Source organism: Anguilla anguilla, chromosome 9, assembly GCF_013347855.1.
Source record: "Anguilla anguilla isolate fAngAng1 chromosome 9, fAngAng1.pri, whole genome shotgun sequence".
In the NCBI taxonomy this organism is placed as follows: Eukaryota; Metazoa; Chordata; class Actinopteri; order Anguilliformes; family Anguillidae; genus Anguilla; species Anguilla anguilla.
This window is the reverse complement of record NC_049209.1, coordinates 34,647,931-34,675,462: the sequence shown is the minus strand read 5'-3', so window position 1 is coordinate 34,675,462 and position 27,532 is coordinate 34,647,931. Positions and strand designations below refer to the sequence as shown.

Sequence of the window (27,532 nt, the reverse complement as noted above, 5' to 3'; positions counted from 1 at the left end):
TTTACAGTGTATATGTTCACAAAACGGAACAGTGAGTCTTTTGAGGATATTGGGGGAAAGTAATACTCGTAAGGACAGCAAAAAGTTGCATCTTGTCAAATGTCAAGTTATGGACGAAAGGTTATCTTCCCGACAGATGAGTAAAAAACGCCAGGTGTTGAATAATCTATGAGGGAGCCCTGCGTCGTGAGTGACGTTCCTGGCGCCTGCCATTGCTGAAATGTCAAGCTAGTGATAGATTCTGGTGAGTTATGAGAAGCTATTTCACGTCGAATCCCAGTTGTTTTGTGCATTCTAATCCCGCGACATGGTCTCGCTACTCTGACTGTGCAACAAGTTTAGATCAGAAGCTCGCCTTACCCGATTCTCTAAAGAACAGACTACGTGAGCAGGGGTTGTGTGATGTTTTGCGAAAATCACGCTGAATGAATTTTCTCCGAGTTATTTTCTTTTGTTTTTTTAATGTATTGAGCCAGTATCGCATAGCCTGCACGACGGAAAATGGTCTGCCCGTGAAAACGGTCCTGTATGGCTCGTTGAAACTCTTGGGGGGGGGGGGGGGGGGGAATGTAAGGTTTGCGCCATGAGTTCTTGAGCCGTGACTGCAAGCTCCCGACACTTCATTCATGTCATACTTCTCTGTCGGCGATTGGGAATCAGACTGAGCTCACGAGCGCATTGGCGTTTTATGAACTGCAGGAGGGGTCATTTTCACTGTCGTTTGGCTGATTGGGTCAATTCGACGGCGAGCACTGCGGAGTGGAGTTTTGAGACGACCGGAGCTTGGAGATAAACAGGCGTTTCTAGTGCTGCGGCGATAACAGAAGATAATATACATAATATGTTTTATGTTTGCGTAACAGGAAAAAAACTATTTTAGATTATTTATGTTTTCCCTTTCTCGTACCACGTTTCTGCTAATTTCAGTCGTGACAACAAAATTATGACTACATGTATCAAGAGCGGAAATAAGAAAAGCTGACTTAATGGTGCTATAGTTTTTTTCTTTTGTCTAATATATTGTGTGCTATGGAGGAACTCTCGTGTCAAAATGAGTTTGGACACTGATGATGCTGCGAACTCGTGGAGAAACGGTTCTGCGGAACTGTACACGGCGGCACCGCTGTCAGCCAACGATTCCAACGTGACAACGGGCAATGAGAGCGCGTTCGTTCCCCTGGACCTTACACGGGCGGTCCCTCTGGGTATGGTACTGGGTGCTTTCATTATATTTGCGATCGTTGGCAACATACTTGTCATTCTCTCGGTGGTGTGCAACAGACATCTGCGCAGCCCGACGAACTATTTCATTATCAACCTAGCCATTGCGGACCTGTTGCTGGGCACCACCGTGCTGCCCGTCTCCGCTACTTTGGAAATCCTGAATTACTGGGTGTTCGGGAGGATATTCTGTGACATCTGGGCGGCCGTGGACGTCCTGTGCTGTACCGCGTCCATCATGAGCCTGTGCGTAATCTCAATAGACCGTTACATTGGGGTGCGCTACCCGCTGCAGTATCCGACCATTGTGACGGAGAAAAGGGCGCTGCTGGCGATGCTCGGAGTGTGGGTCCTCGCGGTGGTCATCTCTATCGGACCTCTGCTTGGCTGGAAACAACCTCCCTCCCCGGACGATACGGTTTGCCTCATCACCGAAGAGCCATTTTACGCACTATTCTCGTCCCTAGGCTCTTTCTACATCCCCCTGGCTGTGATTCTCGCCATGTACTGCCGGGTGTACATAGTTGCTAAAAGGACCACAAAGAACCTGGAGGCTGGAGTGATGAGGGAGAGGAGGGATTCGAACGAGTTCACGCTCAGAATCCACTACAAAGGGTCGCATCTTCACGAGGACTGCGGCGGCGCTGGGAAGGGTCGTGGGCAACCGCCGAGGTGCTCCCTAACGGTCAAACTGCTGAAATTTTCCAGGGAGAAGAAAGCTGCTAAAACTCTTGGAGTCGTGGTGGGGATGTTCATTCTCTGTTGGTTGCCGTTCTTCCTCGCGCTGCCGATTGGTAGGTGGCATTTTATATCACATTGTCCACGCACTTGGTACACATCTACTGTAGGGTATTCTTCAAACCGAAAAAAAAATTACTAAATCCTGATGTAAACAACATGTCATATTATAAAATAATGTCCCAGTAAGGTTCCAATATAACAACGACAGAAATATTAATATTCAGTAGGCTAATTTATCATTCATTTAACATGGTTTGTTTTCATTGTAGATCGTTCGATTTGTTCATGCAGTTTACATGTAAGACGTTTTGAAACCGTCTTCTTAAACATTCATGTGACGAAAGTTTCGTTTCATGCAGCAGTCAATGTTCACGCAAGTGTATGGACGCTTATTCATGCTACATGGGTTAATGCTGTTACTGCTGAAATTAATTTCAGTTGTTCCTATTAGGCAGCCCTCCTGTCAGGGAAAGACAAATGGACACGAGATACTCTTTTGGTAACCCGCGTTTCATCAAAGCTGTTCGTCTAATGATGTAAGAGAGTATAATTTATGGACGGAGCAGGACCTGCCCACAATAAACAAGCAGAAGCTTAAATCTGTAATTTAAATTTAACGTAATAAGTATTTGTAATTAGCATTTGTTAATAAACCATTCTGAGGAAAGCATGCTCGTGAATCTATCGTAGAACTTTCATTGCCTATTCAATGGGGGTTACATGACATTGCGGATGATTACGATGATAATAACATAATCAGAGGCAGTAATGTTGCTTTCTCTTTTGACAAAACAAAGTATAATCATAATTTCCCCCCTACGGATAATGATAAAAATATGTTAATTCGATTTTCATAAATAATGGTGTTGTTGTTGTTGTTGTTGTTTTTGTTCTTCTTATTATTATTATTAGTAGTAGTAGTAGAAGTAGTATTATTATTATTATTATTATTATTATTATTATTATCATCATCATCATCACCATCGTCATTACGCATGCATGAATGAAAGTAGGTAGAAAAGATGCAAGATAAAGTACAATTGTATAGCTGCTATTTGCTTTTCATTTATAAATTCATCATCTCCTGCACCTCTTTTATCCAACCTCCATCACCAAGCACAGTGAAGTCAGTGTGGCGCTCAAAGTTCGTGTAAATTAAATACGCCATCATTTGCACAAGCCGGTGTGTCCCAACTGTGCTCCTGCCCTCGAAGAACGTCGACATGTATTTTCTGATTTTACTGTACATAGGCTACAGAAGAAAAAACTACGAACTATATCCCAAGCCATATTCTTATGCACATAATGCAGGGAGTTGCACTCAGTTGCTTTATTGACTGCTCCGTGTATGTGTTCCGCTCCAGCGGTGACACTTGCGTTTCAGTTATAACGGGTGGATTATGTCGAATCGCCTTAATTTTTGTAATTTCTGCGATGCACTTCTATTTCTAAATTCTGTGAGGATCTAGGTGTACAGTTGGCATGAAGAATTACATTCTTCACGAAGAAGCAGGTGGTAGGCTATATATCGTATGTTTACTGGGTATTATGGTGCATATGCTATAGTACTGTATATTTAGGAAAATATAGGCTACCCCTAAAGGTAATAACGAGTTTAAAGAGGAATACTTTTTATATGAGTTTCCCAGCTGTTAAGAGTAAATTAGTTTACTATTATTGTTTTGGGGTTTATTTATTTATTTATTTATTTATTTATTTATTTATTTATTTATTGTACTAATTCTTACCACTTTTATCCTTTCCGCAAATTCTGAGTAACTAATGTAGGCATCAGGTCCGAGCAGAAGGGCTTTAATGTCACGGCAACTTCCTCTGGAAAACGCACACCCGCTTACGTTACCAGCACGCGCCACGTAACAGCTCCGAGTTTAACTTTAGCAATGCGTTATTTCTGTGCGAAATCGTTTCTGAGTCTGCGTCCGTGGGTTTCCATAGAGGGCTGAAAAATTCCTAGCGTGAATCCTGAGGCGGGGGGCTATAAATTAGAGGAAGTTTAGATGTCCAGACTGCAGACAGCAACAGCAGCTTTTCCTGTGGCTGCCGGGCTTTGGAGAAATCTGCAGGAGGGGCAGCTAGGTGAAAATCCTGCAGTGCTGTATTAGAGTGGAGATGCTAATTCACAGTCAATCCATTCTTGGTCTTCCCGGCATACACTTGCTCACATGCGCAAACACACACACACACATATACTCCAACCTGGTCTCACAACCAATTTGGATCTATTCTACGAAATTCCATCTGTCAAATTTTGTAATTATTTTACGAACGGGGGACTTCTCACATCCAACCCACACTCACATGCTCTCTCTCTCTCTCTCTCTCTCTCTCTCTCTCTCTCCTCAGAATTGATGTGATGTTGATTACACTAACCCTTGGTTCCTGGACAGTTTACAAATTTAGTAAAAAGCCCCTGGCTAAGGTCCCAACCACAAAAGAAGCACTTAAATTAAGGATACTATCAGTTTTACAGAACCTACTATATGCAGCATTTTAAACAGCACCAATGTGATAGCGCTTTTAGGTATCAGTGAAGCCCTGTGCAATCAGAACGTAAGGTACAGTAAGGTTTAATTTCCTCCTCAGGAATTTATAACTGCGCCACTCTGTTGTGTAGATACAATAAGGCAATATGCCGCTCACGTATTACCTATCTGTAGTTTTTTTTTCCAGGATGGCACGACTCTGTTCCAGTGATGTATTGGAATATGACATACTGGCTTGTTCCAAACTGAAGCCCACTTTTTTATGGGGACTCGGGGAATTGAAAGACTTTATTTAGATGAGCACGGATTCCTCCCTCGTTAGATTTCGGAAAATAAGGAGCCAATGATGTATAACCTTTCTCACAAGAACTCCCTTTACTGATGTTCCAAGCTTTTTTCAGCATATTGCATTGGGCGGGGGGGGGGGGGCAATAATTTCCCCACTAACAACAAAACCCTTAGTGGTTAAAATGCATGAATTGCAGTTCAGCGTTAAAACAAAAACTAAGAGAAAATTTTGCGAGGACATCCTGAGCATTTGCCATCTCTGTAAAGGCCATATAACTCTCCAAAGACACTTTCCCCTTGGTGTAATATGTTGATTTTAATGCTCCTCTTCATTTAAGCGTAAGTACGGATGACTCGAGGGAGGCCATTACTTTCAGAGTGCAGTCCTGCGTGCCCTTCATATTTGTATGTAGTCAGTGGGAGGACAAGTTTCACTGCATCCAACAGAACAGGTATCAGCATTCGGTGCTTCAGATGCTCTCTCTCCTTCTCTCTCTCTCTCTCTCTCTCTCTCTCTCTCTCTCTCTCTCTCTCTCTCTCTCTCTCTCCCTCCCTCCCTCTCTCGCTCTCTCTCTCTCTCTGTCATGGCACCATTAAAACCCTTTGGAGTGAGATCACAAATATGTGATTAGAATGTTCTGAGATGAACATTCTAATGCAGATGTAACAGTCACTGCAGGTGATTTGAGAGCATTGGAGTTCTAGACACTTAGAAATTTGAAAGAAAGAAAAAACATTCCAAAAAACCTACTCCTGAAAGGGTTAAGGATTCATGAAACACCCAGCAGCACTTCATCTGTAGTTACAGTATTTCTGCTATGGCGCTTGCAATATATTTATTGTCACACGTTGTTTGCAGTTGCACTTTGATGATGCGATTGTGGCATAGTGAATTCTTCAAATATATTGCAATTCATCAAATCTTATTATTAGAATCGACTGGTTTATTTTTTAACAAGTGCATTCGTCTTTATTGTCAAGCTTCTAATTACAGTGACATGAAAAAACTATTTGCCCCCTTTCCTGATTTCCTCCGTTATTGCATATTTGTCACAGTGAATGGTTTCAGATCTTTAGACAAAATGTAATATTAGACAGGGAAATCAGAGTAAAGTAGTCACCAGCACGTTTCTGCAAGCACACTATGCCATGATCAAAGGAAATGCAAGAAACGATGAGAAAACAAAGTTCTAAATATATCAGCCTGAAAAGGATTACAAAGCCATTTCCGAGGCTCTGGAACTCCACCAAACCGTACTGCGAGCCATTATCTCTAAATGAAGAACACTTGGAACACTGGGGAATCTGCCCAGGAGTGGCCAGCCAAAATTTCTCCAAAGGCGCAGCAACAACTCATCCAGGAAGTCATGAGGACCAGAAGAACATCCAAAGAACTGCAGGCCTCTGTAGCCTCAGCTTAGGCCAATGTTCAAGAGTAGCAAGGCAAAAAACCACTATTAATCACGAGATACATCAATGTTTGTCTCACATTTGCACAAAAAAGGAGAACGTCCGGTCTTCTATCTATAAGTGCAAGCATAATTGGGTTATGTAGCAAGACAATGATCCAGAACAGAAAAGCAAGTCCACATCTAAATGGCTGAAAAGACTAAATTAAAGTTCTGGTGTGGCCTAGTAAGATTCTTGAGATGAATAGAGATGCTGCAGCAGGACCTGAAATTAGCTGTTTATGCTCAAAAACCTAACAATTTGTCTGAATCAAATCAGTTCTACAGAGAAGAGAGGGCTATAATTCCTCCACAGCGATGTGAAAGACTGATACAAAATTATTGTAACAGTTTGGTTGCAGTTATTGCTGCTGAAGATGGTGAAACCAGTTATTAGGTGGCAATTTGTTTTTCACTTGGGTGATATGGTTGCTCGATAAAATAAATTCAATAATAATTTTTAAATTGTGTTTTGTCATTACTCAGGTTCCTTTTGTCATGCAGTACATTTTGTCTAAAGATCTGAAAACATTCAGTGTGAGAAATATGCAATAATCGAGGAAATCAGGAAATGGGCAAATACTTTCTCAAAGCACTGTACTGTATGTGCTGCTATCGCACTACAATAGACTAATCATCTTAATTGACAATCTAATCACCCCAAGCGGAGCTCATGCGTATGTGGAGTGACTTTGAAGTGAAAGTAGGCCAAACGCTCTCACTAAAAGTTCTACACAGCAGCGCAGACAGATAATGCACCAAATTAAAATCAATAGGAAAACTACCGCATGCTCCTGTCTCATCAAAAATCCATTTTGCTTTAGGGAATTCTTGAGCCAGCTGAAAGAACTACGGGTGCTTTTTTTGCTGATCTGGGTTTTTCTACAACTTAAGTGAAAGTTTTAATGCGAGCGTCTGTCAGTTTTTGGAATTTGATTAATTGATTTTTTTTTTTTTACCCATTAAACTTGATTAATTTAGAACACATCTGAGTGTGCATTATATTGATGTGACTTCATCCATTTTAAACTGTCAGGGAAAGCATGGGAAAGCACTATTTGCCTCATCCTATTAAGTCAACATTACACTTTTTACTAGGAGTACATTTAAGTGTTCTGCTGGGGAAAGTTGACTGTAAAATATTATTGAGAAACATGGATAAAATGTGTATGTGTTCACTCGTTTTGAGATTTACTAGTTCAGGCACTCAACTCAGTTCCATGAAATAAGAATCACAAGCAACAGCTACTGGAGACAACCTGTACGTTTACTAACTACAACTTTGATATTTCATGCAGTTTTGTTGTTTATTCCAATGCCAATAGTACCTATGAAAAACACAATAGTGGTGTGACCAAAAAGTGTGAAATACAAAAAAAATATAAGGTAATTCTTAGAAATGTAATGAACAAAAATATTAGGACTTATTTAAATGGCTTTATTAATTGTCACATGACATACAAGCAAAGGCTGTTCTGAAATAAATGGAGCCATATTTTGTCATCCTCCAAATGGATTTGATATTATTTGCAATATTTTTACGAAACAGTTTTGCCTGGCCTGTCCCTTTGAATTATTGATGTATGATGCAAAATTGTGGACCAGAGAACAAGAGTTTCAGTCCACAATAATTTCCGCCATTGTGCAAGAGCATCTGCAGAGGTCAACCAGGTATCTGGGGCCTGCCTCCGTCTAGAATAATAATGTAGTCCTCTGGTGCAATGGCTGCACAGCTGGTGGACTGTAGAGCTGCCATTGTGGGGACTCATCGATGCCCTGCTCCGCGGTTTGTGTAACAGCAGATGCAATAGTGGTGTAACACAAGTAGCTATTGTGGGGACTCACTGTGGGGACTCTAGAGATGCATTGAAATCCCGACCTGCCATTTGTGTAACAGTATAGCCAATAATAGTGTTACGTGGGACTGTAACAGACAGGGCAACACAAGAATGTATTGAACCTTCTCCCATATAATAGTCTACATGAAGATCCATATTGTTTTGTTATGGATAATTACGTAGTTTAATAATTTGTTGCGCATTGCTTAAATCTATGAGTCAGAGTATATCTCCAAGAGACCATTCAAGCAAAGTAGGATAAAGTGCTGTTTGATTGCCTTCGTATTCCCTCTCTGCTGATCTAAATGTGTGCCTCACTGGTTTCCGTTAAGGGTGCGAGGTGGACTTTCGCCCCTTAATTATGTGAAAAAAACCCAGCTGCCTTTGAATGTAACTGTTAAACTTTAAAGCTATTTCCTCCTTCACATCCTCTCCCCACGGTGAGGAAAAAGCGCTTGTTTTCTGCAGATAGCGAGCTCTTTTGTTCCTCTTCTTTTTTTCTTTACCGTTCTCATAGGTGTCTTTCGCTGGTGAGCAAGTGGCCGTATTGCATGAAGGCCCCCCCCACCCATTTAAAGACATTTCAGGCTTGTTGAACAAGCTTCCCCACATTAAAAAAAAGGTACTGTACATTAAAGAAACAAAGCCCTTGCCAGTACGGTGCTGAAGGGTGACAGAGCAGTTTTCTCTGCGTGTGGAAATTGAAATATCGCTGAGAGGGCGAGAGTAATGAGTCAGAGAGGTGCACGACGCTGGAAAATGAGCAGTGTTTAGCAGTGCTTGAAGGGTGGTACTCCCTTCTGTTATCACCTAATCCTCCCACAGACATCCTGCCAGCAAACACGTCTCGCCTCTCTGCTTTTTCAGGGTCCTTCTGCTTTTCAATCTCCACTTTTATGGCCAAGAATCTTATAACTGTTCTCCTTAACTTTGGTTTCAAGTGTTAGGTTGCGCTTCTTTACACACACCCACACACGCGTACACAAACACACACACACACACACAAACACTCACACACTTACACACACACAAACACTCACACACTTACACGCACGCACACACAAAGTTTGGCAAGATGAGCAATTACAAACACTGCTGAATAAAAACTGAGCTTGTTTTGCTAAAAGTCACTCTCGCTTTCAGATTTGTGAGTTAAAGACAAGGTCAAAGGTCAATTGAATTCAGGCCTCTATCTGCAGCAAGATCATGATCGTGAAGGGACAGAGGAGTAAGAGACCTCTCAGTGCATATGTTTAGAAGGGTAAAATGGGATGAGGTTTGAATGAGATTTACAGGATGATGGTTTCATGACATTTATTCAGTTTTATTGACTTTCTTCTGGTTCTGATTTTTTTACTGCTTAGCCGATACCAATGTTCAGGAAAACATACACAGTCGAACGTTCCACATTAAATCAACTCTTACGGATTCTATGGCCAGAGTGGACTCATACAAACTCTGTCAGAGTTCAATTTACAGTGGGAATTTTACTGTGCATGTTGCTTTATTTAAAAAATATATTTTTCATATTCTTTTGGCCTCTTGCTGGACTGACACACTTCTTAGCAAATAAACAGGAAATAGGAACAACCTTGAAACTCTTTATCTGATGGAAATTAATACGAATCAGATTTCCAATTCTTCTCCAGCAGAAATTAAACTAATGAACCGTACAATCTGATCCTAATAGTGCTGAAATATTTATTCTGTAATGGCAACAAGAACAATTACATTTCCCTACAGGGCAAATTAAGACTAATTTAAGTTTGTGCGAGATGTAATATTCAGCATGTTCATTTTATATATGCCAAAAAACACTATTTCATAAATGAAATCACGCAGACCACAGGAAAACATTGGTACGAAGCACCCGTAGTTTACAATAATAATGTCAACTGCACAGACTAGTGGCTGCGAGTAGCGGCGAGAGCATTGTACGCAATGAGGATTATGGTTTTATAATATAATACAGCCCTTGTCTGGTGCTTCTTGACAGTTCATAGCGAAGATATATCAGAGAGAATGTGGCTCGTCTTCAGAACGTTTATCGCCAAATGTAATGCTTCTCGTAGCTCAAAGAATTGTTTTTCACAGCAAGTCTGTTCTGTGGGTGGGGAAAAAAAATATATTTTATCAGCCTCTTCGACCAAATGCACAAAATCTGCTGAGCGACATGTCTGGGCTTTTCACAGGGTCCCTGCTACGCTGGGCTTCAGTTATTTCAACTGGCTGCAAATCAAGTAGCGATAGTGAGGCTTTTGGACGATTACACTAGCCAGCGGCGCCAGCTATAGCACTGCCATCGTTTTCTGAAAATGGCAGAGGTAAAAAATTTAAAAAAAGGGGGGGGGGGGGGGGGGGTACGTTTCTCGAGCTTTCTGTCTCGACCCAGGCTGAAGGATGCCTGGTTTGTGTCACTCGCTGTGACGTCACAGTTCAGCAATGGCATTCTGTGAATACTTTGTTAGCCACGCCCCCTTTTCGTGTGAAACTTCTCAATTGGCTAAAATTCTGGAATACTTTTTGGTTTTTTGTTTTACAATAACAGGGACAGACCTTCTTAAGAACACTGAGCTAGTGTTACAGTTTGTGTATGGACCATCTTGATGACACTCTTCTTTTTTTTTGGGGGGGGGGGGGGGGGGGGGGGGGGGGTTGGATGTTGGAATTGATGAGAGGTTCTCATGCCCGTGTACAGTTGGGTTTATTTGGAGGAAGGAGCTCAGAGGCTGTTTTTCTCAGGGAAGAGGTCTGTATAATAACAGAAGATAAGTATTAGAGTCACTTTATAAAGAGGGCAACAGCTGCCATCTCTCTAGACTTGAAAACCTTTATTATCAATTCAGACTATTTAGACCTAAATCATTTTTGTGTCCCCTGATCATTTTCATCCAAGTCCAGTGAGTGATCACACAACATTTCGGTGTGCTTGTGGCCATCTTCAAGGTGTTCCTAGTTTTTCGGTTTCTCCCAATTTTGGAAACGGCAGCCATGTCTGTCAAACTTGCTGATCTGCCAGCCCTGTGCGTACCAGCTGTGGTGCCAGGTGCACCATAAGGAGGTACTAATATGGCAGTTAAATGGAGGAACTGTGCCAATCTGTCCCGAATTCAATTCAACCCATTCTAACCCAAGAGGGAGAAGGCCTTTTGTCTTTCACCCCTATGGACTCCCTGTTATATTCAGTTAATTAAATAATTGAGGTTCAAACCTGCATCATTTGACCCCAACCGGCATGTGTGACAAACCTTAACAAACTGAGCTACACAAGAACTTTTACCAGCTTTTCCTAAAGACTGGTTAGATCGTCACAAAGATGACAGCTATTTTACCACAATAGATTCAATAAACGCTCAATAGAAAGGGTTCCAAAAGGCTGCGCTGTGTCTCCATAGATGAACACAGTCTAGTTCAAGGGCTCTTTGTCAGGCAAAATGCTTCAGTCCGGGAAGCTTTCACACTTTACCGTATCGACCATAGAGGGTTCCATAAAGAACTTAAAATGGTTCCCCGATGGAGACAAGCCAAAGAGAGACCCTTTTATTTGGGAGAGTGTGAGTATGTTGCGGCAGGACACGCCCGCTGCGGCCCTAACGGCAGTTTGTCCTGATGAAGGACTTGCTCGTAAGTTTCTCAGGCGCGCCGAGCGGAGGGCTCGTACGGCCAGCCTCTCTCTCCCTGCGCTGCGCTGCAGCGGCTCCCTAATGGGCCGTAAAAAAAGCTGTGCCGGGAGGAACACAGCGGGACTGGGGGTGCCCCTCCACCTCCCTGGTCCTGGTCCCCACGGTCCAGTCGAGTGCGTGGGCAGTGGGGGGTGTGGGAGAGTGTCCAAACTGTCCCCTTCTTAGGAATTAGAAAGACACTAATATACACAGATCACCCCCCCCAGTACACCCCCCTCACTTATGTACTGATATACTGTACAGTGACATGATACACGTATCCATACACACACACACACACACACACACACACAGACACTCTCTCTATCTTTCTGTCATATAAAGAACTGATGCTCTCTTCCTGTCTTGCTCACTCACGCTCACCTACACGTGCTAAAACACAAATAGACGTACAAAATCACACATACGCACTCTCTCTCACACACACTGACACGCTGGGTCTCTCTACCTACCTGGAATCTGGCTTGTGTGAGCATGACTGTGCAGTATGCGCCCACACTGCGTTATTCCACCCAAAAAAGAGCGAAATGCAAGCGAAGAAAAGAATGTGCGATAAAACGGTCGAAGTGAAAGTGTTCAGCGCGAGAAATGAATGTCACCAGGGCTTCTGCGTGTCAGTTTCACCTCCGAAGGGATTTCATATGAAACAGAAGTTCATAATTTATAACTCATAATGAGAACAGTGGGGAAACGGCCCACAGCTGCAGTAAAAAAATATATTATTTGTATTTACTTTTTGAAAAAACATTCAATATCGTGTTTACACCTTTTACTGTTTTTATTCATTTCCACTGTTTGTGTGTAATAATGTACATTGACATGAAAGTTGTGCCTTAAGGGTTTCTTCTTTTTGGAAAAAAAACTAAAACAAATATAAAACTAATATTTTCAAGTAGGTTCAAATGTGGCCATAAGTAGAAAATTCAAGAAGGGTTTTTTTTTTTTTAAGTACCTGCAGAAGAGAAACAAACAGAAAACCCGGGTCCCTCTCGAACCAGTTAAACAGCACAGCATTTTGGATTCTCAGCCGGGAGCTATTCCGCTAAGTGGCCAGAGCTGAGCTGGGGTTTGACAGAGAGGCAGAGGCAGAGCTTGTCATCCCTTTGGAGAGAGTATTGGAAAAGGCCGCGTGGGAGGAGCCTTGGCTGTTCTTTAACCTTCAGATGAAGACCTTAAGGCATTGTTTTTCAACTGCTTCTTCCTGCAGGCCAGAGTTTTTTTTTTTGGGGGGGGGGGGGGGTTGTTTTTATGCCTTTCCCTTGGCCTGCACAAAAACATGAATCAGGGGGAGACGCTTCCGGTGTAGCTCGCGATCGATCGACGGGGGTCACTGGAGAGAGAGGAGACCGGGTTCCCCGGCCAACTGAACCCTCCCTGACCGCAAACGACGGTATCGGCATGCGTTATGCGTCGCCCGGGCAACCACGGTCAGCCCTGGCAGTTGGGATTCGATTTCGGGACCACAGTTCTCACCGTGCACTGGAATAGTGGCTTAACAGAAAGGGTCTCCAGGCAACCCTCGGTCAGATTCATTTTTTTTAAAAAGGTTGCATACGAGCCAGTCCTTCTTCGCATTATTACTCCTGTCACCAGTGGGAGCAGCTGGGCTTAAACTGTACATGCGAACCTACAACGTTTGGCGCGTGGAAGTAATATTTTTCTTATTTCAGAGATGAAGGTCAAACGTCCACCTACAGCAGGCCACTCCCCCCCGGGCCCCCAGTTGCATACCCCTTTCTCAGGGTCTGTTCTAAGAACCTGGCCACACTGTGTTGTGAGGAACAGGATGGGTACCCCAGTACGACGGCCAAATTCCACACAGCTCTTCGGTTACCCTGTCATGCAAGCTCCCGCAGCAGTATCGATTTATCAATGTTCTTGCTTTCAACGTGAAGCACATGTGACCTGGTTGCTCAAGTTTACCCCCGGATGACTCCAAAAAAATAGCGTATCAGAGTCTGCTTTGAGGAAAATTGGACTTGAACATGAAGCTGTCACTTTTGATGTTTCTTGGCCAAACATAAAATCACACAGGTCTTATGCGCTTCATATTGAAGGTTAATCAAATCAAAATCAAACCTAATTTATATCAGTCAAAATGCACTTCACAATGGATCTTGGCCTAAACCCCAACTGAGCCTAGGGTGACGGTGGCAAGGAAAAACCCCTTCAGCAGGCTTAAACCTTTGAAGAGTAGGTTTTTTGGAACTTATTTTTAATTCTAAGTCAGTGTTCTCGAACTCCATTGCTTTTCAGTTACCAGTAGCCATTGTTACATCAGCTTCAGAATGTTCTTAACTGAATATATTAGTGATCTTAGACCTTAAAGAGTGTGTAAGCGGTGATGTCTGACCACAGTGACAAAAAATTGAGAAATTTGTATCTTAAAGACCAAAACCATACCTCCACTATACCTGTGTTTCTGAGAGTGCATACGGAGCAGGCCACGGCATGGCAGAAGTGCTCAGCATTCCCGGGACAATTTCAGAAATCTGGGAAGGCATGGAGAGGGTTGTGACCCGTGACCGAATTTAGGATGCCTCTGAGAACAAGGAGACAGCAGGAGCCTCCACATGAATAAGCACTGTCTGCGCGCTGCCATTCATACAGAACAGGCTGTGTGCTCTCAGGAAGTTTATACACTCGATTTTGTGTTAAACTTGATGAAAGCTGCAACCCCCCCCCCCCCCCCCCCCCCCCCCCCCCCCCCCCCCCCCCATCCCAGCCCTCTTGGCTCCTCACCCAAATTCATAAAGACTCCCATTAAAAGTGAAGGAATGCACATTTTTTTCTCCTAAAATCTTTTTTGTAACGCATACTGTGGTGAAGGGCTGCCCAATAGCGCATGCCGGAATGGCCTACCAGGCCGAGTCAGGACAAGGCCAAAAAAGGGATGAATTTGTGCGGTTTGGGCCAAGGAGGAGGAGTGGGTTTGTCTCCCAGCGGCGAACCCGTGCCGTGGCTGAGACATCAGCGAGACGTCGGGATAATGCGTCTGTGACCGTAAACTGTCCCCCGGAGAACGGGGGGAAGGAAGACGGGAACGGAGGTCTATTTAAGAAACCCTCTTTCCACCACAGTCGCCCGTAGCGAGTTCAAACCGATTCCGTTGAAGCCCGTCGCGAACCACTTCACAGAGAAAAAGTTGTGTCGCAAGAGTTCACCGATTCAAAAAACAAGAGAGAAAGCAAGCAGTGTCTCAACGGACTGAAGTCCAATTAAATGTAAACAGCGAGAGTTCACATCTGAGAACAACTGAAAAGAAAGCCTGTCTAAATTGTCATTAAAAAAATAAACATAAATAGCTGCATGTTGAATTCTCATGATAAACGTTTATCATTGGTAATTAAATTCCACGTAAGAGAGTGTAATATTGCTTCTGTGGTATTCAAGACAACTGTTAACTGCGTAACATTGTGTAAATCAGAAAAACAAACAGTCATCCTTTAGTTTAAACAAATCCAGGCCTGTATGGTGGGAGGTCATTTATTCTGAGATGGAACCCATGATGTTTTCTCAGGGATCCCATGGTCCTTGAAAATCCTTGAAAATGTTTTAATTCTGAAAAGTTATGAAAAGCAGTTAAAGAGGAACTTCCAGGTTATTATTTTTTTTAAAGGGACTTAAAGTGCTGGAATCATGGAGAGCATTAAGCGTGATGGAGAGAAAGATTATTTAACAGAAGCTAGTCTGTCTCCGAGTTACCATAGGGATTGTAATTATAGCGCAGTAAGATAAACTGGAAAAAGAGAGAAATATTTTTGGTCCGATGAAGCTTTTTTAAACCTGTTTTGTAAACTTCAAAACTACCTAATCTGGAAATCTTACTGTAACTGAGTAGTTCTCAATTTTTTATGATAAGGCCCTCATTTGGTACTTGGACATACTGTAATAGAACATTGAAAGATGCTTATGAAAAGGACCGTTAATAGGATAATAATATGGTCGTTTTGGCAGTTGGTTGGTAAGACATTTTGTTCAGGAAGCAATGACCTGCTGTTCATCAGTTGCATTTCTCACAAATCCAAAAAATCTGCCTAGACCAGGATGTCTTTGTCTTTCAGGCTATTTTTTATGTCATTATTTAAATTGAGTTTGACACGTTTATTGCCTGTCTGCTATGTTGCCAACCACTTCAATGGTATGTGTCAATGTGTTTTCGATAATATTCTAAAATTTTGCAAAGTGTGTCCAGATGCCCGTTGTCTGCATTTTCACATTTTAAAATGTCATGTGTTTCCTTTGAGTGACATTTCCTTTGTCAGTATTTGCTCAGTCTGTCTGAATGGCTGCAGAGAACCATGGCATTGTGGGAAAATGCTGCCATCTGGTGGTATAAGTGCAGCCGAACCACTCAAGGGGATCATTCATACTTGCCACATTAAAAAGGGGTTTTATTGTAATATACAAGACAAGTCCGGGGAAGTAATTAAGCATAATCTCCTTTAATGGACTTTTATTTTATCCCTCAGGGTCTTTCAATGCCAACTTGCGTCCGCCGGACAAATTCTTCAAAGTCATCTTCTGGCTGGGCTACTTCAACAGCTGCTTGAACCCCATCATCTACCCCTGCTACAGCCGGGAGTTCAAGCAAGCCTTCATCCGCATCCTCCGCTGCCAGTGCCGGAGCAGGAAACGCCCAGGCTGGAAGGCCTACAAGTACCGCAGCTGCCACCTGCACGCCTACGACCACGCCCACAAGGACTCCGCAGACAACAACTCCGCCTGCTTGAACGGCAGCCTGCGCACGCTGGCCTCCGCCAACCCCAGCCCCAGAGAGGGGCGCCGAGGCGTAGAGCGCCACTTGGAGCTCGGGAGGTTTCAAGGCTGGGGGCTTAGCCCATCCCCCTGCCCCTCCCCTTGCCCCTCCCCTTTGCCCGGGAGCCGCTTGGACCATCAGCAGGGGTCCCTAAGGGGGGCCTTTCTCCAGGGAGGGAAGAACCCGAACGGGACGAACTCGCACCCCCTCCGAGGCCACCAGGACAAACGGCCGGGCCTCGCGCTCTGGGCCAAACTGAGGGACAGGGGCGGGGCGTGGGGCGAACCGAGGGACAGCATCCCGAACAAAGACGTCCCCTCGAGTCCAATCGGGTGACGCGTCCGCGATGATGTCACCGCCGTGTGTGGATGCACTGTACCGGGGTGGCACCTTTGACGCTACACTGACTGTCAGCGTCCGCTTTTTGTCCCGCTGCTGTGGAACAATAAAGATCCCACACCCATTTTGTGTGTGTCCAGATGCATGCCATTAAATGTTGGATCCAAGGGACGTGGGACCAGTGGCCCCCAGCCATTGGTTAAGAACTACGAAGGGTCAGGGATCAAGGTTCATGGGTCATGGCAAGGATGTACAGCTGTGCTGGAGCTGTGAGCAAACTGGCACTCGGGCTCCACCTGGCTGCTGTCTACCTGTGAGCATCACAGGGACAATAAGATGTGGGCGGAGCATTGTTCCTTCTGAAACAGAGCAGCAAGCCAAGATCACAGATCACAGCCCACAAGCAGATGTGTAAAAGACATAACATGGACCTTTGAGAGCCTGCATGTGCCACCATACACAGAAATATTTCTAGTGTAAAACGAGCTCTGAACAGTGTTAAATTAACAATAACGCCATCCAGTAGGGACAACATGTACTCTATTAGTATTAAAAGTACTCAGAGGAGATTTTACGCTGAAAATTTTGCTGTGTAGTTCCAGCTCTACTGTGGAAAAAAGGCATGACGTTCTATGTAGAGATACCTTTATCATATGCTGCCCAGTAGTGATCAGGGTTTTCATGCTGAAATAACAAATTGGACAGTGGTACTTTAAAGTTCTTGAATGTACTTTTTTAGTGTTATTGGTGATAATCTATCAAAGCTTCTTGTCCCGTTTCTCGACCCGTTTCATATAAATAATGGCAAAAATAAATAATAGAAACTGATCCTGAATTTAAATTCTGATTCTGCTCTAAACAGTGCTTGGATTGGGGTTGAAGACGCTGAACCTGGAACAGAATTAATTGTCAGGATATTGAGGTAATTTATGTATTTGTTACTGACAGTCTTTAACTATCAGTCATGATATAGATTACTGTAAGTGTCTATGCAGGTCTGAAAAGAATATGAAAAGAATAGGCACAATGATCAACCAAATAAAAATGTATAAAAAAGGTTTTAAAATGACAATTCTAATTTTGAATTAACTTTTAAAAAGGCTTGATGTCTAGGTTTGCTCAACACAATTGCACAATACCTGTCCGATCATTTTCTCTTGGTCGTACTACTAGTTTTTTTTTTACAGCTATAAAATATTGGGAAAAATGAACACAACTTCCAAATATATCCAATGGACATGGTTTATATTCCTGTTTTCTTTGAACTGACTTAAGCCATTAGCCAACTATCATAACTCAAAACTAAGAAAACACTTATACATTAGTTTATACGCATTCCTCAATATTACTTTTAAATATTCAGGTTGTGCTACCTTGACTGAACCCTTGAATGCAGTCCCTGTAGAAAAACAGTAACATTAAGTCCTTTTTTGGCTTAAAACACACTTTCTGTAGCAATCTGTCTTCTCGTGTTGCTAAGTTAACCGGAAGAGTACAAGTCCATGTTTTTAATTTGTACGCAGATTTATTCCAACTTACATCAAAAACATCTAAATAATAATTTGGCCTGGCCTGACAAAAACCCAATCTGTTGTCATGAAATAAAGTCCAACTTGGCCCAAAGCCAACTCATACCTTGGACTACCATGTGGTTTGCGCCAGCTAGTCCGGTCTTTGCCTACTGTACAGTTTTGTTTTGTTTTCATGGGACCTTGAAAGTATTTCAAAAATCCTTGAATTAGTTAATGGTTGAGACCCAGTGATGAGCAGTGAGAGCAACATATACTATTACTGTTAGAGCAAATAGCGTAGACTGTGTTGTATCCTGAGGAGTGGACAGACAGCGTTGTATGTTGACAGTGTTGTAATGACAGAGTGAATTGACAGTGTTGAAACATCAGTGTGAGCAGACATTTCTGTATTCTGACAGTGTTGTAATGAGAGAGTGAATCGACAGTGTTGAAACCTGAGTGTGAGCAGGCAGTGTTGTATCTTGATAGTGTTGTTATGAGAGAGTGAATCGACAGTGTTGAAACCTCAGTGTGAGCAGACAGTGTTGTATCTTGACAGTGTTGTAATGAGAGAGTGAATCGACAGTGTTGAACCCTGAGTGTGAGCAGGCAGTGTTGTATCTTGATAGTGTTGTTATGAGAGAGTGAATCGACAGTGTTGAAACCTCAGTGTGAGCAGACAGTGTTGTATCTTGACAGTGTTGTAATGAGAGAGTGAATCGACAGTGTTGAAACCTGAGTGTGAGCAGGCAGTGTTGTATCTTGATAGTGTTGTTATGAGAGAGTGAATCGACAGTATTGAAACCTCAGTGTGAGCAGACAGTGTTGTATCTTGACAGTGTTGTAATGAGAGAGTGAATTGACAGTGTTGAAACCTGAGTGTGAGCAGACAGTGTTGTATCTTGACAGTGTTGTTATGAGAGAGTGAATCGACAGTGTTGAAACCTCAGTGTGAGCAGACAGTGTTGTATCTTGACAGTGTTGTAATGAGAGAGTGAATCGACAGTGTTGAAACCTGAGTGTGAGCAGGCAGTGTTGTATCTTGATAGTGTTGTGTGAGTGAATAGGGAGAGTATTAACCTGACTGAACACAGTGTTTTATTCTGAAGTTCAATGGACTGTGATATAGAGCGAAGGACAGCTGGATGGAGAGGACCAGACTGTCCTTTGATGGCAGGTTGATTTGTTCTTCGGCACAAAAAGCCACAGAACTCGCATTCACAAGTGGAAAAACAAGAGTGCCAGCTCTCTGCTCAGCTCCAACTGTGCCCAGCTCTAGAGGAGTATAACGCAAGCAGAATGTCTTATTTATTATGTTATTGCTGTATCTTGACAATGTATGTTTGTTAAACAGTGAATCTTTGGTGACTATATATGGGTTCCCGGTCATTCAATCACAATAAATGAGTCATGGAGTGAATAGATCCACTCCAATTGTGTCCTCTTCACTCTGCTCTCAGAAATAGGCTACATCAGTCAATCCATAATGTCTCAAGACAAGTCATGGGGCGTGAGGTCATTTTAATGCATGCGGTACTTTGGATCCGAGAGACAGACAATGTTCTCAGAAACAAAAGCAATCTGATTAAAATCCTTTGTAGAAACAATTGTGTGGGGATGGGGGACTGTTCAGTTCTTCTGCATCTATAGAAAATCTGCCTTAGAAAATGTTCGGATGAAGCTAAAGATTGAAATGTTTGTTTTTTGTTGTTGTTGTTTCGGTATCTTTGGCATCATTTATTTAAGAAAAAAGCATTCAGGTGTTTTGTAAATATGGTTTCTGAAATAATTTTACTGCACACCTGTTTTAAACCTTGCAGGATGAGGTCAAAGCACCAACACCTTTTTAAATTGTAAGGCTTTTGTTGTTTGTTTGTTTTGATGGGCAGATAATTTGCTCGAGACAGTATAGTTCTAGAATGGAAGGCAGGAACTGTGACTGGTCCATTCGACTGTCCATTAAATGAGCCTTCTCACCCTTTGTCTCAACCTGTGGTTGTGGTTGTGTCTTGTTTCTGTCTTTAAACGCATCCCGCAGACAAACACCTGTTTCCCTCAGTAAGGGATGTCGTAATCTTCAGTTTTCCAAGCTCCTCTCTGAGACCAAGCAACTATACATTGGAACAGGAAAGAATACTTTCATAAGAAACCTTGTCACAACCTACTTGCACAAATAAAGGTCTTTCACCTAGAAAAAATGTACAGAGAACAGTGTTCGCTGGTGGAACGTCCAGCCTGGTTTTAAGCAAGTCCAGCGAGTTTGAAGCTGGTTAGGAGAAGGTCGAGCTGGAAAGAAGATGGTTGAGATAGCCACCATGCTGGCAAGACTTGCAGGCTAGTTTGGTACAGACAACGAACTATCACCAAATTCCAGATGGTATCCAGCTGGAGCAGAAGCTGGTTCTAGCTAAGATTCCATCTTAGGATGGTCAGCTGGAATTTCCACCAGGGTGGTCTGATGTCCTTCTCCCACTGAGTCCTAGTCCAAGAGTTTGGTTCCATCCATGTTTCACCTGCTAATGAACAGGAGGAAGATGAGAAATAAATATTATTAAGAAAAAAGGCTCCTCTGAAACATCAAACAGCCTCTGTCGTAACCCAGGGCTGCCATGGAAACCACCTGGAAACCATGGTTCCCTGTGGCGATGTCTCAAAACGGGTCACAGGTGTGCCCCCCCAATGGGACCCAATGATGAGATGACCTCATCTTCTGTCATCCTTCCCGTATCCTGCCTGGCGTTCTTTCACAGAGGGAGGGAGATGGAGACAGAGAAAGATATACGATGATGAAACAAGGTGAAAGGAAGGAAAGGGTGTATGTCTGTGGTGGGGAGGGGTAAGAGGGTGGTGTCACTGCGTTTTCTATTTGTTTCTTTTCATCAATGTTTGGCATTGTCCCCAAGCACTCTGTAAATAAAAAAATTATATATATATAAATATCATATAAGGTTCATGTATTTTATAGTGTGTTCTGAAAAACAATTTGACTCATAAATTATTATTATTTGGCTATCATATGTTTTTGGAAGTATGAAAGGTGGTAATAAAATGGATTTTATGAAATTATAATTGTGGTCAAGTCCTATTTTTATTACTGTGTAATATAGAAAACATTTGAAAAATTCCTGGCCTGTGGTTAAACATGAGGCGAAACAACTCATGTTATGTGAAACAAACATGGTGCCTGTTTATGGAAGGACATTGCTAGGCATAACAAAACCGGATGATAAGCGGTCTATACGGCTGAATGATAAGCGGTCTATACGGCTGGATGATAAGCGGTCTGTACGGCTGGATGATAAGCGGTCTATACGGCTGGATGATAAGCGGTCTGTACGGCTGGATGATAAGCGGTCTATATGGCTGGATGATAAGCGGTCTGTACGGCTGGATGATAAGCGGTCTATACGGCTGGATGATAAGCGGTCTGTACGGCTGGATGATAAGCGGTCTATACGGCTGGATGATAAGCGGTCTATACGGCTGGATGATAAGCGGTCTGTACGGCTGGATGATAAGCGGTCTATACGGCTGGATGATAAGCGGTCTGTACGGCTGGATGATAAGCGGTCTGTACGGCTGGATGATAAGCGGTCTGTACGGCTGGATGATAAGCGGTCTGTACGGCTGGATGATAAGCGGTCTATACGGCTGGATGATAAGCGGTCTGTACGGCTGGATGATAAGCGGTCTATACGGCTGGATGATAAGCGGTCTGTACGGCTGGATGATAAGCGGTCTATGCGGCTGGATGATAAGCGGTCTATATGGCTGGATGATAAGCGGTCTATGCGGCTGGATGATAAGCGGTCTATACGGCTGGATGATAAGCGGTCTATACGGCTGGATGATAAGCGGTCTGTACGGCTGGATGATAAGCGGTCTGTACGGCTGGATGATAAGCGGTCTATACGGCTGGATGATAAGCGGTCTGTACGGCTGGATGATAAGCGGTCTGTACGGCTGGATGATAAGCGGTCTATATGGCTGGATGATAAGCGGTCTATACGGCTGGATGATAAGCGGTCTGTACGGCTGGATGATAAGCGGTCTGTACGGCTGGATGATAAGCGGTCTGTACGGCTGGATGATAAGCGGTCTATACGGCTGGATGATAAGCGGTCTGTACGGCTGGATGATAAGCGGTCTGTACGGCTGGATGATAAGCGGTCTATACGGCTGGATGATAAGCGGTCTGTACGGCTGGATGATAAGCGGTCTATACGGCTGGATGATAAGCGGTCTGTACGGCTGGATGATAAGCGGTCTATACGGCTGGATGATAAGCGGTCTGTACGGCTGGATGATAAGCGGTCTATACGGCTGGATGATAAGCGGTCTATATGGCTGGATGATAAGCGGTCTATACGGCTGGATGATAAGCGGTCTATACGGCTGGATGATAAGCGGTCTATACGGCTGGATGATAAGCGGTCTGTACGGCTGGATGATAAGCGGTCTATACGGCTGGATGATAAGCGGTCTGTACGGCTGGATGATAAGCGGTCTATACGGCTGGATGATAAGCGGTCTGTACGGCTGGATGATAAGCGGTCTGTACGGCTGGATGATAAGCGGTCTATACGGCTGGATGATAAGCGGTCTGTACGGCTGGATGATAAGCGGTCTGTACGGCTGGATGATAAGCGGTCTGTACGGCTGGATGATAAGCGGTCTGTACGGCTGGATGATAAGCGGTCTGTACGGCTGGATGATAAGCGGTCTATATGGCTGGATGATAAGCGGTCTATACGGCTGGATGATAAGCGGTCTATACGGCTGGATGATAAGCGGTCTATACGGCTGGATGATAAGCGGTCTATGCGGCTGGTCAGTGCACAAACATTATTACTGGCTGGAGCCTCTTACACTTGATGCAGATTGTAGCAATGCATACCAAGAAATCCGGGCTTCTCTGAGCAGCAATAACATTTGCCATGAAATTTATACTCAAACTTGTTTTATAAATAAATATAACATTGATCACATGTTAAAGAAAACTTAAAGGCAAGACAAAAAAATTGTATTTTTATTTTATTTTTTTTTTTTTTTCTGAATGTGTGTCTCTGGGAATTTTTCACCAGGAAGCTCTGAATAGAACTTCTGTTTATGTCCTGGGGGACATTCACAATATGTATGAACATATTCATTACCGCTGCAGTTCGATAATAGCGTCTATAAGCAGCCACCTGTATTCTGAATTTCCTATGCTAAATTAATCATGTCACCAATGTGTCTTTGGTTTTTTATTATGCTGTGGATGATGAGCATACTTAGTATTCATGGCTCTGTTTCAAAGCATCCTCAAATGTGGATCACATGAACACATTTAATTTACTGACAAAATCACAGAGTGGCCTCCATCTTTTTTTTTGTTTGTTTGTTTGTTTGTTTGTTTTGCAAATTACACCTTTTCTATTTTTCCTATTTTCCTTCTTCAGAATTGGGTTTTGCTTAGAGGTATTTTGGTAAAAATCTGAAACACATGATGCTGACCTGTATAAAAAGAAATGTGGCTGACATAGTCTATCAATTTTCAAGGAACTTTCAGTAAAATATATTGATAATCACATGTGCCATTGTTATATTGGGGTGCATCACTGTATTAAGTAAAAGTGTTTTAGCTAGTTGTGTCACCCAGGACATCAAAGAGATCCCATTTAAATAGAAAACAGGAAACGAGAAAACTTTTTCAGCACAGAAGGTGGCCTTTAAACAGAAACATGGACGGCAATGATGAAAAAACTATAATACAGGATCAAATACATTTGCCATTTGAATGTCCTTTACCTCCAGGAAGGGACATTTACAGACTGCTGTTTTTAAAACTGCTGATTGTTTGAAACCGTGGCGGTGCCCACGGAAACAGTTGTTTTTCTTTCATCTGCCCGGCAGTGCTGAATGCTATGAATATCATTATGTTCTTTAGAAAGCTGTCAACAACAGAAAAGGAGGGCAAAGGTTGAGTCAATGGATGTTTAGTTGGCAGGAACATTTTAATCACAGCTGGTTCTGTAAAAATTTAGCATTAGCAAAATAAACGGTTCTGTACGCCTGACCTGAACAGAACTAAGAACCATGGGACCATAAAACACCTGCAGGTATAGACTGACTTTTTTTGATCCGGGGGCTTCTATGAAATCATAGATTGAAGAAATACACATGTATACAAATCTGCACTGTCACAGCTAGCTATTCAAACTGCAGGAGGCAAGGACCACAGTCTGAATGAGTGCACACGCGCGCACACACAGACACACATGTATACACACACACACACACACACACGCATGCACACACACACACACACGCGCGCGCACGCACACACAGACACACATGTATACACACACACACACACACACACGCATACACACACACACACACACACAGACACACATGTATACACACACACGCATGCATGCACACACACACACACATGCATGCACACACACACACACACACGCATGCACACACACACACACACGCATGCACACACACACACACGCATGTACACACACACAAACACATGCATGCACACGTACACACACACGCACATGCATGCACACGTACACACACGCACATGCATGCACACACACACACACACACACACACTCACACATAGACACACGCATGCACACGCACACACACACACACTCACACAGACACACGCATGCACATACACACAGACGCATGTACACACACACACATGCACGCACACAAACAGACAACTAAATTAAGCTTTGACAGTAGCATAGGTAATGTATTTAAAAAGGGGCTGAAAAATTAGAACGTTACTGGGAAGAACTGGCAAAATTTGAAAAGCAGTTCTTCAGGACAAAAACAGGCAGCAGAATCATTTTAGTCAACAAAATATATTAATTGTTTGATAACTGCAGTGGCAGGAACTCCCAGGCTTAAAGAGAAACAGGCAAACAAAACAAATGGAGCACCCAACGTTTTATGGCTGATGCAGAGCAAATTGACCGTGACTGTCTGTCGAGGCCCTCTCCTCGTATCCGGCATGAAGGGTTATGCCCCCCCCCCGGCACCACCTTACATTTAGAACGCACCTGGGTTAATGATTGACGGCGTACGATGCGGTCCAAAATATGATTCCGTGATACTGGATGCAATTTGGCAAAGACAGTGGCGAGTAAAAATAAACAGAGTCGGAGATAAGGCGCCAGAGGGAAAGGCTCTCTGTCACAGAGAGGTCCTACGCATGACGGACGGACACACCTTCACTCATCGGCGCTATCGACAAAAAAAATAAAAATTTGTTACAACCTTTGGAGTCCCTGACACTGGTGTGCTATCACTGGATTAGTAGGTTGTGAGGACATGTGTGTTAAGGATGCCGTGTGTTTCAGCCTCCATTTTCCCTGCCGCGGAACGAAGCCACAACCATACAGAAACCGGCTTCAGCAACTGCAGCGCGGGGAACCATGACAGCACGGAGTCTATGAAGGTTCTTCTCCTCTTCCTCTTGCTGCCCATCATCGTCTTCGCCATACTGGGCAACCTCTTCATCGTGGTGTCCGTGGCCTACTTCCGCCAGCTGCAAACCTCCACCAACGCCTTCATCGTTTCCCTGGCGACCGCCGACTTCCTGGTGGGGGCGCTGGTGATGCCAGTCAGTCTGGTTCGCTCGGTGGACCGCTGGCGGTTTGGGCGGCTCTTCTGCACCGCCCACTTCCTCTTGGACGTCATCCTCTGCACCGCCTCCATCTTCAACCTGAGCTGCGTGGCGCTGGACCGCTACCTAGCCGTATGTGACCCACTGCGCTACCCCGCTCGCATGTCCGCTGCCCGGGTCACCAAACTGCTGCTCCTCTCCTGGCTCATCCCTGTTTCGGGGTCCTGCCTGCTGGTGGTGGCGGACCTGCACACGCAGAGCGGGGAGGGGGTCCTGACGGGGCGGGGGGGCGAGGAGTGCTTCCCCGAAATGAGGGCCCCTTACGGCGTCATGGCCTCTGTTCTGAGCTTCTTCCTGCCCATGGCATTCGTGGTGGCGGCGTACGGGCGGATCTTCCAGGAGGCTCAGAGGCAGGCCCGGCAGATCCAGGCAGCGGAGGCCCATGTCAGGCAGAGCCACCCGGCCCAGAGCCCCTCCGTCCCACAGGCCACACCGGGCATCGCCGCCAGGAAGGCAGGGAAGGCCACACGGACGCTGGGGATCCTCCTGGGCGGGTTCCTGCTGTGCTGGCTCCCCTTCTTCTCCGTCAACGCGGGGCACCCGCTCTGCGGGCGTCCGGTCGGCCGCCAGGTCCAGGAGTGCGTCCTGTGGCTTGGCTACGCTAACTCCGCCCTCAACCCCGTGCTCTACGCCTTCGTCAACCGGGCCTTCCGTCGCTCCTTCGTCATCCTCCTGGCCTGCGGCATTCTGGGACGGCGGCTCCAGGACGGCCCCCTCGACCCCGGGGCCAGCCGGAACACGGGCCCTGAGCTGGGGTCTGTCGCCAGATGAGAGCCCCCAAATTCACTCGCAGTGCACCCCTTACATATCTCTTTATTCTCCTTGCTTATTTTTCACTGCACGGTCCTTCCCTGACCAGGCAGTGTCAAGTAGTTCTTATTTATCCATTGATATGCTGACTGAGAAAAACCCAAACAGCAACATTCAGTGTTCGTACAATAATGTGTGATACCATAAATAAAAAGACTTTGTATTTTTTTGTTAATAAATAAATGCATATATAACCAGCCAGCAAGTATGTTAAATATTAAATCAAAACCTAAGAAAACAAAATTTCTGTGTAATCTGTCATTTATCCAAAACATTTACATCTTAAGGATGTCAGCCAAGTTTGTGTAAACATATTTCAAATTAATTTCTGCTTGATAAATAACCAATATATTTAATATTCAATCATTACATTTTATAGAATATTTACGTGGTGTTTTGAAGGATTTAGCTGTAAATGGCAAATCCAATATTATTATCATGTCTTTTTTGTACCTATAAAATTGTAATTGTAACAGTTGTTTTCAACAGTACCAGCAATAAAAAAAAAAAAATTTTTAGTTTTTGTTTATGGTCTGGTCTTATGTTTATAGTCTGGATTATAACATGTCTTTGTAGCGGTGTCCTATGAAGCAGTTTAGGACCAGGGTTTTTGGATTGATTAGGCCTAGGTATTAATGATCACACGTTCATGAATGTAATTCCTTTGCGTGAAGGGCAGATGGCGCCTTTCTTT

General features: G+C 43.8%; 2 protein-coding genes across 2 annotated transcripts; both read left to right on the top strand.

The window, feature by feature from the left end:
- The first annotated feature begins 568 nt into the window (after positions 1-568).
- adra1ba (adrenoceptor alpha 1Ba) lies at positions 569-20,321 on the top strand. Its single transcript, XM_035434616.1, has 2 exons — positions 569-2,015; positions 16,196-20,321. Exons 1-2 carry the CDS (start codon positions 1,052-1,054, stop codon positions 16,816-16,818), a joined length of 1,587 nt encoding a protein of 528 aa, XP_035290507.1. The 5' UTR covers positions 569-1,051; the 3' UTR covers positions 16,819-20,321.
- A 5,215-nt stretch (positions 20,322-25,536) lies between these two features.
- On the top strand, positions 25,537-27,319 carry LOC118236343 (trace amine-associated receptor 1-like). Its single transcript, XM_035434628.1, has one exon. The coding sequence runs from the start codon at positions 25,687-25,689 to the stop codon at positions 26,797-26,799; it is 1,113 nt and encodes a 370-aa protein (XP_035290519.1). The 5' UTR covers positions 25,537-25,686; the 3' UTR covers positions 26,800-27,319.
- Positions 27,320-27,532: the final 213 nt, after the last annotated feature.